The following is a 15,618-nucleotide window of genomic DNA, read 5'->3' as shown; positions in this document are numbered from 1 at the left end:
ACTCCAGTGACACTAGGACTTCAAGTTGAAGTGTGAATTCAGATGCCTCAGAAAGTCCTCTGATGTACTACATGGCGGGAAAACTTTCTGACAGAATTCACATATTCCAGTCTGATCAAGTTCCGAGTCTGCAAAAGGAAGTGCCAATACATCATTGTCTTGAGTGTGATATGGCTCCCAGAGCGGCTGTAAGAAGCAGAGGGTAGAAAAAGAAGAGATATGAACACAAATATTTTACCAGCTAGGGATATTGCTGCTAGGTAGATCTAAATATGCGGCCTCAAATGAATACTCCTAGAATGAAATCTGGCCAATATTTTCATCAGCTAAAACACATATTCTTGATAATTCTAGATTGATAAATGCATATACTATACTTTCCTATTTCAATGCATGTTTATATCAGGGCACCGATATTCAAATTACATGAGGATTACGACCGAAGTGGTACCCCCATTTTAAAAATAAACACCAAGAAAATATATCTTACCAATCACTTCGATCATGTAACTGATGAGGGCATACAAGCAACTTGGATTTGGAGCTGGAACAAGCAACTCGGGCTCAGAAGGCTTTTAAAAATAAAATGTATATAATGTGTGAAAGTGTGCCTATGTACATGTGAGTGTGAGCATAGAAAGCCTCTATGTCATTCATATGTACCAGTATCTCAAAAATTCTGAAGCAAAGTGGTTTATTTAAAAAAAAAAAGGGAGGGAACACTCACAATTTCTCTGAGTAATTTTTTTTGTCTAAACAATATTTAATACTGGCCACAACGCCTTAGCAGATTTCTGTTGTGGCCTTTTTTCTTTTTACTCTGGTCAGTCATCAATCCACGAAGAACACAGGCTAATTAGGTGTAATTACATCAAGTTCTAACAAACAGTCTACTTTTCTGTTGGTGTAAATTGCTTCGGAAACCTGTCTAGGCACTGACGCGTGTTTTAAATATCACTGCGGAAGTGTGCTTTTAATTACTTATTTGCAACTCCACCTTGATTTAAACTGGCAGTTTTAATAACTGTAATAGGAGTCATGACTAGATGGCCACAATATGCATGCTGTATTTGAAATATTTGATCAAATTCACACCAGCTGGAGGGCCTTAGCTTACAAGTATTTTACTCATTGAGTTTTGAGCTTGATTCAGGCAGGCTCTACTTCAGGGTTCTTGCCTATCACACATTTATTCAGGATTTCTATTATTTTATTGTAGATGGCACTCAGCTGCTACTGTAATTTTTATTTTGGATCTCTGCTGGTAACCCCACCCAATAAAAGTATGGCTACGAATATTTGCAAGAATGTTATTGTTAGAAGTGTGAACCAATTAATTATCTGCCTTTTAACTGACTGAAGTTGTGGTAACATGAGAACTGATTGGATTAATCAATGCTGGTGCTTATTTTTAAGATATTGAAGAAAGCATGCACTTAAAAACATGGCTTTCAGTTTGTGAGCGCTTGCAGTCCTAAAGATGAATTATAGCTCAAAATAAATTAAACTATGCAACCTTCCCCCTGCCAAATAACACTCATGCAAATGTTGAAGTGTTGTGTTGAACTGGAGCTACATGCACACATTTACATGGATGAAAATGCTCTTAACGTTTGTTTGTCTCAAAATCAGGAGCCCTGCTTGCTAGACTAGCTCCCCAGACGACACAGAATGAAGGGATGAATCAAAATCCTAATTCTTCAATTCAGTCTCTACTCCTGTTTTCAGTATTACAGTTTTCAATCCAGGTGTTTAAGAAACTGCTATATACTAAGGAAGCAGGCTCAAGTTTTTATATTTAGTGTCTGCAAGGAAGAGCTAAATTTATTACATCAGCTGAGAGCCACAGCTCTAATGACTTACGGTTGCCAATTACACTGCATTTAAGTTTCCTCTCCTCGTTGTTATTTGTTAACGCATGTACTAAATGCATGACAGAAAGCTCTTGTCTACAGGAGGGGTGGGAGAGAATATCAGGCAAGTAAGATGGCACTATCAGGATGTCAGCAATGGTGAATAGTATAGAACAAGGACTTATGTGTCTTCAACCTGGCCATTTTTTACCATGCAAACAGGATGGTGGGCTGACCCAAGCTGTCTTTGTGTGAAAGTGAAGCTATGTTCTCCATCAGGAATTGCTGTCACTGTCTTACAAAGTACATTTCAAATCAGACCCTGCAAAGGTTTTCAGGCCAGCTCTACAGTTCGTATGGGCAAGCATGAGGCTATCATCGCAGCTCTCTCAGTAACAGGGACAGAGCCCTTTTAACATGCCTTGTGAATTGGGACCCGTATTTTTAAGCAAGTATTTTGTGACTCCATTTTTCACATTTTCCCTACTGCTGCTATAAAAAAAGGGGGGGGCTAAGCACACATTTTCAAATGATGGAAACTTTCTGCAACCTATTGCTAACTGGACTCGAAGTGATGAGATTTTGCATCTGTTAAAAAAAATCACCCTTAAATGGGTACGAAAACATTTAGGAAGCAACATGAAAGGTAACAAAATGTTTAGAAAATCTATGCAGCTGTCAATTTAGAAGATTTTAAAGGAATGGTGGCTTTTTTTTTTTTTTGCCTAGGTGATTAAAGAAAATGCACAACTTTAATCAAAGACCTTCCTGTATACAATGAACCAATATCGGAAGTATTTTTTGTCACCAGTTGTCTCTCCAAATGTAGACACATAAAATATCAAGGCTTCCTGGCTACTACTAAATTACAGCACAGGCCACTTATATTTTAAAATGTAAGGCTTTTCCTTATTTTTCAAGTATATGAATTTTTATAGTCTCACGCCCTGCACATTCTGACAGTTCAACACCAATTCCTATGCACTTTTAAAGCTGCATGCTTCTCTAACAACTTGCAATCACATACCAGCTGTTTCACATGCTTTAATATACAATGCAGAGTGCCATCTACTGAGAAATGAATAGTTAAAAAAACAAGCAGGAGACATGATGGAGAAAAAGAGGAAGAAGAACGAACAGATGATTTACAAACCACAGGAATCGCAGTGGTAACAGAAGAAATAGTTTCATTTGCTTTGATCCAGCCCAACTCAGAATTTGGTGCGGTAAAGACAAAAGCAGAAACTATGCAGGCATCAAATAATTCAAATGCAAAACCTAGAGCCCTAATATAGGATGAAAAAGGAAACTAGTATGAATATATAATAAATAGTGCATTACCAAACTGCAGGTCATCATTATTATTTTAGGATGTAATAGACTGAAGGCACACTCAGGACCTTGGGCATATGTGTCTAAAATTAAGAGTGCTACAATGAACTTGGGAAAAAGTAAGAGGTGTAGCTCATTAAATCTTCAATAATTTGTAGCGAGGATCCATTACTCATAAAAGTGGTGACTGTAATTCATGACTACATTAACACTACGCAGTGTGATCAATATGCCTCTTAAAACCTGCGCACGCTTGCACTTTAATTCATCTGCTTTCAACAGGGTTAGTCGATTTAGATGACAGTAACGCCGCAGTAAGTATGTTAAGCAGATCACAGCAGAGTTTTTAAGAGGTATTTACAAAAAAATGACGGGCATGCTTATCAGTTTTAATATGGATCATTTCAGATCAAGCTGTATCCTCTCATTCTGTGACTGCCGAAATGGCAGATCATCATCAAATAAGTTCACATGGGTTTAAACCAGATGCAGCACATGGGTTTAAACCTGCCAAGTTCCAAGGGGTTAACTCCCTATAAGTGTGTATAGGATTTCAGCCTAAAAAAACCAAAGGAGGTCCAATCTGCCACTAGCAACAGATCTTGAGAGGCCACCTCCCTTTTTCTTAAACATTAGAGAGGCAGTGCCATGAGGGAGGAGAGAGAGAAAGAAAATAAGAAAATTGGGGGTAGGGGAAGAAGCAGCCTGCAGTGGGGGGTGGAAAGAAAGGAGTAGACAAATGGATGGGAGAATATCAAGTAGCCAAATAACTTTTTTTGGTGAGGTTTGAGGAAGCCAAACCAGAGTCACTTCCGAATTGAAGCCATACAGGTTGCCTGCTCACAGAACTTCCTAATGTGGAAGGATTACATGCACACAAAAATTCAGGAGAAAGCTAAAATAAATGAACATTGGTTTTGTACATATGAAGCAGGAACACTTATCAACTTAGAACTGACCCCGGAACACGGAAAAGTGCATGCACATGTCTTTCATCAGCTTCTCGCTCCATATTAAAAAAGCAGTTGTGTGATATGTGCAAGGGCTTTAAAAATATATATATAATCCTCTGTGCACATAATCCAGAGCAGACTCCCAAAGCATGGATGAGAAGAAGCAGTGTGCAATGGTTAGAGCGACAGGTTATGGCCTGAGAATACATTGAGTTCAAGCCCCCATTCAGCCTTGACTCTCGGTCACTTTCTCAGCCTAAGCTACCACAATGGGCTAGGAACATAGGAATCAGGCTCCTACTAGATCAGACTATTTGTCCAAATAGCCCTGTACTGGCAGCCCTGTACAGTTTGCCAGGCAGAGATGTGTCTTTCCCATCACTTTCTTTTAATGGGAGGTGCCAGGGACTAAATCTGCGAACTCCTGCATGCACTGAGCTATGAGATGATAAAAGGGGTGGGAGAAAAACATATAGGCACAAATAGAGAAAAGGCAGAATAAAAATGTAATAAAAAACCAAACAAAAAGAGCTTTCCTGTTTTCTACAATTCCAGAGATGACTATGCACACAAACCTCCAATGTGCACACAGAAATGCCTGGAACCGGTGCACAGCAAGAAAACCTGCACTGACTGGAAGAGAGGTTTGTACAACAGACTGCCTGTGTGGGCATTTGGCCTGGGGTCTACATACAAGACACGAGCTTAAATATACTCTTCAGTCATTCAAATATCCCTAGTTAGAAGGCCCAAAAAGATTAACTTGCAGCCTAGTTTCAAAGCATGCTGCATCAGCAGATGGAAGGCTTAGAATAGGGAATACCGGCTGCTGGTCTAAACACAATATCACAAATTATGACATTACAGTGGTGGCACAATGATATCAGGCCGTTGTGCTAATGCAAACGCTTTGAATCAGAGCAGTGGACAGATGGGATAATAAATATTGCACCGAGTACACAGTAGGTTGAGCAAGTTCAGCTACCTGCTCAGTTTTACTGCTTTACAGAATCAGAATCACCATATGTAAACACAAAAGGAAATGGAAAACAGCAGATACCTGCTGAGGGACTCCAACAGGGCTCTTGTTATCTTCTAAAGACGGAAGTTTTATTTCAGGGATATCTTCATCTGGAAAGACAGTGGCTCCAAAGTTGTACGCATAAGGCACTTGAAAACACAGAGCATTGTCCAAAGGACTCTGGACGAGTGCGTTTGTGTGGGCGGCTGAAGATTTGGCTGGCAGGTTATGTGCGGCTGAAGTGCTTGAGTCGGTGCCATGGCCTTCAAACATGTTGCGCTTCACCTCGCTGTAGCTCATGCCCTGGTCTCCAAGGTCCCTATGAAACGGCTTATCTGGGAGCATGTTTTCAGTCATCACAAGGCAGGAGATTCCTGGAGCATCTGGGGTGCTCTCCAAGAAAGCAGCATCGTTGTCTATGGGCGGGAACTTGACATTAAACTGAGAAAGGGACTCCACAGAGTTTTCTTCCTCGTCCTGCCCCATCCCGCTTGGAGTGGCGGATGGGAAGTGTGGGGCACCTCTGTTTAGATCCTTTTCAACCCAAGGATTACAGAGGTCATCTGCTTGTTCATCGGTGCACTGGATAGGCGTGGAGAATGGAATTTCTGTAAAGACAGGTGAAAAGGAAATGATTAAACAGTACCTAAGTCTCTGGTTTAAAGCACGTAACTTCAACTGCCTGACAAATTTAATTTCCCCAAAGACCAGCACGGTCAATTTATCAGTTTGACACACCACAGACTGATACTGTGACTCTTCCATGCCAACCCATTGGCTCTCCTATACAAGAATAAAATTTGCCAGAACTCTTGTTTTGGGCCAAATTTTCAAGCCCTGCAATTGCCCTTGTGCCTTGCCATCCCCAACGCTCTCCACTAACAAGATTTATATACCGCTTAACCAACAAAACTTCTAAGCAGTTTCCCTAAAATGTTAAGATTTAAATTTTAGATATAATATATTTCATTTCCATAAACTATTAGACAATATTAGATGTTTAAAAACAAGTTAGGCTAAAACCTTTCAAAATAAAATCCATTTGCCAGACTTGTTTTTCAGGAGGGTGGCTGGGTCTCTCTCACTACTTAAGATAGAAAATAATGATGATATTTATATTCCATGTTATACAGAAAGCATTTTCTAGACACTATGAATAACGCTACCTATTATTGAGATTTCATTTTGGCAAGAATTGGGTTGCGTCACAGATAATTTGTCTCTAGCTGAGGAATGACAGGTGACTGGATTGGTGTGTGTGTGTGTTTCTTAACAAACCGTGGCTTATGCAACCATTTCAACACACGCCTAGGGTCTAGCCGTGCACATCCATTTGCCACAGGCTGCCTTCAGTCCACTTTTGGCAAGCTACAAAAAAAGCAACTTAAATGCAGGTTAACTATGGCGCACCAAAAAGGCAAACCTGAACTGAACTGAGCGGTACATGGCTATCACCAGCTCAGAACATGCTGGCCTCCTCCTATGGATGCTGCGCAATGAAGTTAGCTGTAAATGCCAGTACTAGAAATTAGGTGCAGTTACTGTTAGATGACAAAAGTGTGGTATACAAGGTTTTGAGCAGCAACAAAACCAGTGGTTTAGATCAAAGATGCTCCCCAGAAGCATCTAACTAGTCGTTATTGGGAGTGCTGGTGTTGGTCTCTTATGAGAAGGATTGAAAAATGTTTATAAAATAAAGACATTAAACAGAATTAGGCTGCTGCAATCCAATACCCAGTTACCTGGGAGCAAGCCTCACTGAACTCAGTGGGGATTCATTCTAAGCAGACATGCCTAGCACTGCATGCCTTCATCTCCAAAACAAAATGCATTAATTCAAAGTGCACACAATGAGCTCAGAGCATTGCTGCACAAGCCCTGCCGAAATCAGTTTACATTACAGACAGGTGCTCCGCTCTCCTGCTTCAACAGAAATTGAGCATCTAAGCTTGTGCGGCAAACCGCAGCGAGGCATACACAAAGCAGATATTAAAATGCACTCCGATAGGTATCTGCATCCTTGCCTTTCATACAACAGGCCAAAAACCTGCCGTATAAATTCCGATCTATATTTTTGCTCCCAGCCAGATAACTAAAGGCAGCGTCACTGATCATGTTGTTATCGAACAGAGGTGATCTCTGTACGGCAGATAGGTGTGTGGGAGAGAGAAAACAGGGGCAGCCTTCACTGGCGAAGGGAAGAAAGAGCGTTCACTGTGTTGCAAGCAGATAGGTCAAGAAAAACAAGGCAACCGGCAGCTTCTCAAGACATGCACTTGCAGCAAAATGAACAGTCACATCACACTGCACAAGTGACGTGTGTGTGTGTGCGCTCTCTCTTTTTCTATCAAACACACACACACATTTCTTTTTATATTTCGGTCACCAGGGTTATTGAAATGTAGGACCATTTCATCAATTATAGAGCGCCACACAGAAGTCAGGGCAAGTCCCAGGCAGCGTTGGAAAGCGCATGCATCATATACATCACATTCCAAAAACGAAGCATGTTTTCCCCCCAACTGAAACAGCTGAATCACAGTAAGAGCTGCAGTAAAGCGATACCAGTTACAGGTTCTCTCCGTAGTTTAAATTTACTCAGCTGGTCCGTCTGTGCTTTAGCTAGTGCGCGTATGTGATGAAATTCTTCCTTCATGCCCCAGAAAACAGCCTCAAGTTCGTCCCTTCCAAAAATAAAATAAATAAAAATACATTATTTCAGATATAAAGCACCACATTCTGTTCCACTCTTTTGTCTTTATCAAGCCTAACCCTGGGAAATTTTGGCACCCGCTATACCTGAAAGCCAGACTCAGGGAATGGGAAGAGACACGATGTACGAGATCTGCGACCTGATATTGCAGCGTTGTTGTTTTTTTAGAAAAACAATAATCTGTAAAGCAGCCGGCGTGTGTGTTGTCGTCTCCCATTTTGACTGCATTTAACCATTTCCCCCTGCACAGTCTCCTCAATCTAAATGGATGCTATGACCCCCTCTGGGGAAAACAAACATATAGGGATGGCATAGGTACTGCACTCATCTTTCTCTCTCTCTCTCTTTCTCCAATAGGCCTTAATACCAGTGACTGGGAGCCAGTTTATACTAGGGAAATGGTGCAGATGGATGTGTGCTAAAATCCCAAGCACCATTGCTCTGATTAAAACAACAACAACAACACAGAGTGCTCTAAGAACGGCTGTGTGCACCTTTCACAAAGCAGTCTCTGCCATGGCTGGAGACAGACAAACCCTGAGCAGGGCTGCACAAGAGGCCCTAGTAGGGCAGGTAGTGGCAGACTTTGCCCGTTCCCCCTCCATAGTGATAGAAGTTCTGCATTGGGGAGCTCCAGCTCAACTCCCGAGTCCCTCCTTGAGAGAATGCCCAGGTGAAAACAGGTTCATGAACACTAAAGGGGGCAAGCGAGGGCACAGGGGGCCAGCCACTTGATCTTCCATCCTGACTTCACATTCAGGGGACAGAGAAAGGGATGAGGGTGGTGCTGAGGCACAGGGTGCAGCCCCTCCTTTGACCAAACCTGCCGATGCTCAAAAGTGGCTCTAGATACCTTTTTTCAATATTTAGCAGTGGCAAGGGAGAAGAGGAGCGCTCCTGACTTTTTAAAAATCAGAGAACGAGTGTAAACATGAGATGATTACTAAAAAGAAAACAGGTTCCTTAAATAAATAGATAAAAAATAAGGGGGGGGGAAATAAGTGTGATGTACCTTTCACAGGCAGCTGTACCGAAGGCCCCCGGAGATAATTCCTGTCTAGATGAAGCATGTTTTCCATTCCTTGCCTTTTAAAAAAGATCGTAAGTATAAACAAAGGAAGAAGCTTGCATTTATAACAGCCTAACAAAATGAATCAACACATTAAAGAGGCGCGTACAGCAGCAGCTTAACAATGGCACTAGCCTTCCCCTCCCCTTTTAATATAAAAAAGTAAAATGCAATCGTTCTAAATAATGGCTTGGAAAATGTCTTAGATGGAAACTGAACATGTCCACATCCTCATTTACATGAAGGCACCAGAAGATTCCCAAAGTATTTGGGTGGATGTTGAGATGAGTGGGAGAGGCTATATACACTGATACAGAGCTTACACAGAGGACATAGTTAATCTGCAGCTCCAACAATTAATTCTCTGAGCTTCATTTCCTTTCCATTAGAAGATTTTGTCATTATTCACCCCCCTTTTTATGGAATATTTTTGCTTAAATGTTTTCTGGTAATTGATCCAATCCTCTTCAAACAAATGATAAAACTGGGACAGAGAGCCACATATTCTACGCATCAGGTCACAGCTCTCTCTCTATATATAGCCAGAAAACTATCAGCAGAGACTCTACTACATACCTTCTATAAGCTGGGCCAGGGCTGAGACCATGTGTTTTATCATGCATGAAGAGAAGTTATTATATTTGACTACCACCTTGTGGGTTAGCACAGTATTACATGGGCGTTTTATTCAAAAGCCTGAAACTGAAGTTGTTACGATAATCCGTCTTTTATATGGCTTTCAGAAACTTTGAAAGGTTGTCTGGCAAAATGAAGCTAACGTATTTGCCTCTGAAGCACAAACACAAAAGGCAAGGCTGAATGTGCACTGGCTTTCCAAAACCATACTCCGCAACAGGTAGAAAAGCATTTGAAAAAGGACTGCTTCCAAATCATATGCAAAAAGGGGGAGGGAAGAGAGCATGTGCATAATACACATGCGCCAAAGAGCCCAAATACATGGCCTAATCCTCATTCTACAAGGATCATCTGCATGGACATTTTCCATATGCATACAGTGTTATTAATACGAAGAGATTTGGGTCTCCCTCCCCTTGATAATCTTACCTCTTTCTCGTTTCTTGGTCCTGGCATGGAAATTTGTGCCTCACTTATTTCTTTCAGCTGTTTCTTCAGAAGCTGTATTTCATCTTCTTTGATGGCGATAATAGATTCAAATTTCTTTTCTTTTAAATTGCTTTCCTCTTCGGTTTCTCTTAACTTTACACTCTCACCGTCCAATTGTTCCTGAAACAGAAAGAAGCACATACTGCACAGTTGGCTAATTTCTCAGTCTTTGAGGAATGCCGTAGCAGAATAGACTACTACAGGCTAAATTAAGTCTTGGCAATCTGTGAAAAAGGCAAATTCCACGTCAGGGATCATTAGGGAAAGGATCGAAAACAAATGCTGCCAAAATCGCTAACACCTTTGTGCAGATGTATGGCCCCACCCAGTACAGTACTTGGAATCTGGCATACAGTTCTGGCTGGTGCACTTCCAAAAGGATATTGCAGATCTGGGAAAGGTTCAGAAAGGGGCAAGCAAAATGATCAGGTGGCTAAAGCAGCTCCCTTATGAGGAAAGGTTACAATATTTGGGAATTCAAAGTATGGAGGGCAGGGGGGGGGGAAAGGGAAGTGAGGTGTATAAATTTATTCATTTAGTTTGACTTACATGCTGCTTGCTGGTAAAGAACCTCAAAGTGGTTTACAAAAGCATATTGTTTCTATGGGAAATTTCCAAACAGTGTGGTCTTGCAGCTATTTCGAATTCAGGCCAGTTTTAGCTTACCTTACTTCACTGTAGATGTTACACATGGGTGAAAACAGCACCCACCTCAAACATATAATTAGTTTTTGTACTCAAAATACAGCCTGATCCACACACTCGGATACCCTTGGCATTTTAGCAAATTTCCATCTCGTGTGGTGGAGGAAAATACTCTTTCCCGATAGATACCCTCCAAAAGCAAAAAATCATAAATATTCACTGGAGCAGGGGGATGGGATTTCTGAATCAAAGAAGTCTAATAGTTTGCTAAAAAATAAATACTATGGAGAAAGTAAGACAAAGAGAAGTCTTTCTGTCTCTTTCATAATACAAGAACGAGGAGGCCATCCAACAGAGGTGAACGCTGGGAGACAGACAAAATGTGCTTCCTCATAGAATCCTTTTGTTTAAATAACTGTTTTGTTGCAGATGCCTTTGTCACTTTGTGTGAAACACACAATTGAGCTATGGAATTTGCTATCATGATGGCCACCTATTTAAGATGCCTTTAAAACAGGATTAGACAAATTTGTGTATGATAAGGCTCTCTTTGGCGTTCAGCATGTCTCTGAATACTAGTTCCTGTAGAGCCACAATGGGAGAGGGGTGAATGCGTTTGGGGGTTTCCTATAGACACCTGGTTGGCTACCATAGCAAATGAGATGCTGGACTAGAATGGTCTTCAGTCTGATCAAGCTGGTCCTTTCTTTATATATCCTTAAAATGAATTCAGCCCTGTACGCACTACCCCATCAGGTTAGGCTGAAATAATTAATAACCATTTATGGCAGCATGAAGTTACATCTCATTGTGGACAATTATTCAAAACAATTGTGCGTTATTTTGAATACTGAAAATAGTCACCGTAGCGGCGTGCATATTAGTGCCTATAAATGTGGGAAATGTTGTCTCATTCCATTTATACACTCTGCTCACTAATATTTAATTAGTTTTAGGATGTGCTGGAATCAAGATAAAGTACATTTAAAGAGGGTGACAATAGTCTTCAAGGGTTCTAATTTCTGGAACAGTTGGAATGTAGCTATTTAGCACTTAATGACTTAGGATTTTTGCAAGACTCAAGCTATAAAACTTCAAAAGGGGAGAAATTAAGGCTTTTTAAAAGTCGGCTCCTGTAATGTTAAACCATTAATTTTCTATATAGGATGACATTCTATACAAAAAAGCGCGGGGAGGGGGAGGGGGAAGACTCAGCAAGGAGTTGGGAAGAGAAAAACCATGAAGTTATAGCAGCAGCAAAATTGTCTTTTTTAAAAAAGGCTGAATTTTCCAGCTCTCAAGGGTCTATGACATTTGTCAGTTTTTTGTTTTGTTTTTTACAAAAGGGAAACAGAACCATAATTCGCTCAGCATGTGTGCGTAAACTCAATTTTATTTTTTTTGCAGGGTAAGTGGGAAAGAAAGGCACATGCAAGGCATAGTCAGAAACGAGGAAATAAACAGCGCCCTAGATTTTAAAAAATGACACAAAATCAGGGAGCTGATGCTGCAAAGGAAACTTGAGAGGCATTGTGCTCTCATAGGGTTTTGCCTGCTTATACGACGACAACTAAAATATCTGAAATAAATTTGCTACTGCTCAAACTCTGAAAAATATTAACAAAGTAAGCAACGCCCTTCACTAGACACTTATATTTGGTTTAAATAAAAAGGTTCATCTGACCGTAATGGCCCTTGATCCAGAGTGTGTTATTTGGCCAACACCGCTTACAGCTCATCCCACAATGCTGGTAAGTCCCTCCACTGAGAGCTGAGGGAAAGATTTCTTGCAGGAGTTTTGGCTCTCAGTCACACCGTCCTTTTGTTATTGCTGCACTCCATGCCAATGGCAAAAATAACAGAAGCCTCATGAGAGATTTGCTCTTTAAGTGTAAAGCAGGACCAAACGTAAAGGTTCTTGCAAGCAAGAGAAAAAGAGGGCTAGCAATGTTCTTACAGCATACCCCTCTGCCTCACAAACTCCTTTTCCTTTTGTGACTTCTACTGGGCTGAGGGGCCAGTTCAAACACTTCACAGGAATGAAGGCCGGCAGCGTGCCTACCCAGTGTTAGGGGAAAGCGACTCCACAGAGCCAGCTGAGCTTGGCACATCCCACACCCCACTCCAGGAGAGCCAGAAACGGATCTTGCTGAGAAATACTGTACTTTTCCACGTATAAGACAAGGTTTTTTCACGTTAAAATACAGTGGTACCTCGCAAGACGAAATTAATTCTTTCCACAAGTTTTTTCTTCTTGCGAAGCACGGTTTCCCATAGGAATGCATTGAAAATCAATCAATGCGTTCCTATGGAGACCGTCCGGGGACAGAGGGGAAGCGCCGTGCGCCTTCCCCTCTGTCCCCGGACCTGTTTTAAAGCAAGGGGCAGCGGGGAGAAGATTGCTTCTCCCCGTTGCCTGCCCCGCAATCTCCGTGCGCCTTCCCCTCTGTCCCCAGAGATTGCGGGGCTGGCAACGGGGAGAAGCAATCTTCTCCCCGCCGCCCCTTGCTTCAAAAGAGGTCCGGGGACAGCGGGGAAGACGTGCTGCGCTTCCCCGCTATCCCCGGAGCTTGCGGGGCAAGCTTCGTTTTGCGAAGCAAGCCCATGGGGAAATGCGTCTTGCGAAGCGGCTAAGAAAACGAAAAACTCCTTCGTCTAGCGAGTTTTTCGTCTTCCGAGGCGTTCGTCTTGCGGGGTACCACTGTAATGTGAAAAAATTGGGGTCGTCGAATACATGGGTAGTGCAGAGGAGGGGGGACAAGGGATTGTTTGCTACTGCGACCAGGAGATTGTAAGTGATGATAGTGTGGGTGATTGGTGGCTGCGGTAATGGCTGCTGCTGTGGCAATTGTGTGGGTGATTGGCGGCGGCTGACGGCGAGCGGTCAGACGATTGGTGGCTTCTGTGTCGCATGCTATCGGAAGTGTTGGTCAGGCGGATCCTCACCCCCCAAAAGCTCAACAACTCTGGGCAATCTCCCCTCATTTTCTTAATTCTGAGTCTCCAAAAATAGGGGGCGTCTTATACACGGGGGCATCTTATACATGGGAAAATACAGTAGCTAAGCCCTGCCCATGCACCCAGAGCCCCACTGCCCCAGGCCATTGCTTCTCAGGCCAGTTGCTCCATGCACAGCCCTGGCAGTCAAAACGGGTCTGGTGCTCAGCCAATTCTAACAGCGACAAAACAAAACAAAAGCGTACTCTCAACAGGAAGCCTCGGCAATCTCATCTCTCTCTCTCGGTGCCATCTCTCTGACAAGTGTAGCTGTTTCTAAACACCTGTTGGCTGCATTCACAATTTATATTTTAGGTGCGCTCTTTAAAAACGCAATGTGCGAAGTAATCCTAAGGCAATTACCTTCAATGACTCAGTGTCAGACGGAAAGAAACTCAGTAAGGTTACTCGGGACAGACTTGGTTTGATGCAATAGATGAAAGCGGCTTTTCTCTGCAGTCACCTTTGGCTGCCCACTTCCTCCCAGAGGTTTGATCACCCAAGCAATTTTCAGCTGGAGGTCTAGAAATGCGCATCAAAGCACCACCCGTGTTTCATTAAAGTGAGCACAGTCGGACCTTGGTTGTTGAACGCCTTAGCAATCGGACGTTTTGGCTCCCAAAAGCCGCAAACCCGGAAGCAAGTGTTCCAGTTTGCGAACATTTTTCGGAAGCCGAACGTCCGTTTCACTTGTTGTCATTGTTTCCGGGACCAATCAGCCAATCGTAAGCCGCGCCTTGGTTTGCATCTGTTTAACAACCAAGGTATGACTGTACTGAGATGTTACAAGATCATCTCCAAAATGTGGTGTAGTGGTTAAGAGCGGTGGACAGATGTCACACCATGTGTGTGACCTGGGGGTGAACGTGTGACCCTTCCAACATATTTATAGTATCGCTGACTTGTAACTGTGTAAAAGACTGAAGAACAGTCTCAAAGATAAGCAAACAAAAACAGAATCAGAAGCGAAAGGAATATTTTGGCACCGGAGTGTTCAAACATTATGCCTTGCAACCCAGTCTTAGCACAACAGGTCTTAATTAAAAAAACAAAACACGTTGGAAAGAAGAACTTCACTTCCTGATCTGGTGTCATAAGAGAATTGTGTGTGTAGGGGGGAAAGAGGGGGGGGGAATGATGAACTAGCAATAGTAAGTCAAGTCAATAAAAATTTAGAAGGTAGCACTAAAAAGCAAAAAATGAGTACCCAGTGAGAACTAAAAAGGACAGAATGCTGGCTATAGGACACACTGCCACAGAGAGAGCGTGTGAGGAACTGTAAATATCACTGGTACCTCGGTTTACGAACAGTCCTGTTTACGAACAATTCTGTTTACAAACTCTGCAAAACCGGAAGTAGTGCTCCGGTTTGCAAACTTTACCTCGGTCTACGAACAGAAGCCGAACGGAGGAAGGGTGGTGAGAGGCCTCATTAGGGAAAGCGCACCTCGATTTAAGAACAGATTTGGTTTAAGAACAGACTTCAGGAACGGATTTAGTTCATAAACCGAGGTACCACTGTATATGCATTCATGAATAGACTTTGCATTTTCACAGAGCATTCTATGCACATCCAAAACCAGTTGACAGCTTGCCATTTGAAATAGTGCAACTATGTAGGCAACTATTAAAGAACTATGTTGCTCCCTGCTGTTACTCATGTAACTACTTTGTTCTCAACTCATATTGCTGGCTATTCAAAGGTTTTTAGGAGGGCAAACTGATAACTAGACTGAGTGAGTCAAATGATGAGTGTCTTCAGCAAAACAAGGGTAAGAAAAATACACTTATAAAACGCCGCGCTATCCATATCTGTATGAGTGCTGTGCTAAGCATCTCTACTGATTTTTCACTCTTCATCAATTAATGAGAAGAAAAGTTGCATTTGAAAATTATCAAAGGAGATAAAA

General features: G+C 42.1%; 1 protein-coding gene across 8 annotated transcripts in view; it reads right to left on the bottom strand.

The window, feature by feature from the left end:
* Positions 1–6: 6 nt before the first annotated feature.
* The window catches only part of TANK (TRAF family member associated NFKB activator), a 34,378-nt gene continuing 18,766 nt past the window's right edge, over positions 7–15,618 (bottom strand). For 7 of the 8 annotated variants that reach the window (XM_081929417.1, XM_081929415.1, XM_081929420.1 and 4 more), the window contains 5 exons: positions 10,007–10,186; positions 8,885–8,958; positions 7,725–7,843; positions 5,199–5,767; positions 7–186 (listed from right to left, as the gene is read on the bottom strand). In XM_081929417.1, coding sequence (XP_081785543.1) covers positions 13–186; positions 5,199–5,767; positions 7,725–7,843; positions 8,885–8,958; positions 10,007–10,186 — 1,116 coding nt within the window. In that variant the 3' untranslated portion in view covers positions 7–12. The remainder of the gene's footprint in view (positions 187–5,198; positions 5,768–7,724; positions 7,844–8,884; positions 8,959–10,006; positions 10,187–15,618) is intronic. The other variant, XM_081929422.1, reaches the window with a different exon arrangement.

Source organism: Podarcis melisellensis (assembly GCF_964234715.1).
Source record: "Podarcis melisellensis genome assembly, chromosome: 1".
NCBI classification, from domain to species: Eukaryota; Metazoa; Chordata; class Lepidosauria; order Squamata; family Lacertidae; genus Podarcis; species Podarcis melisellensis.
The sequence above is the reverse complement of the archived record's forward strand: the minus strand, read 5'-3'. Positions and strand labels throughout refer to the sequence as shown.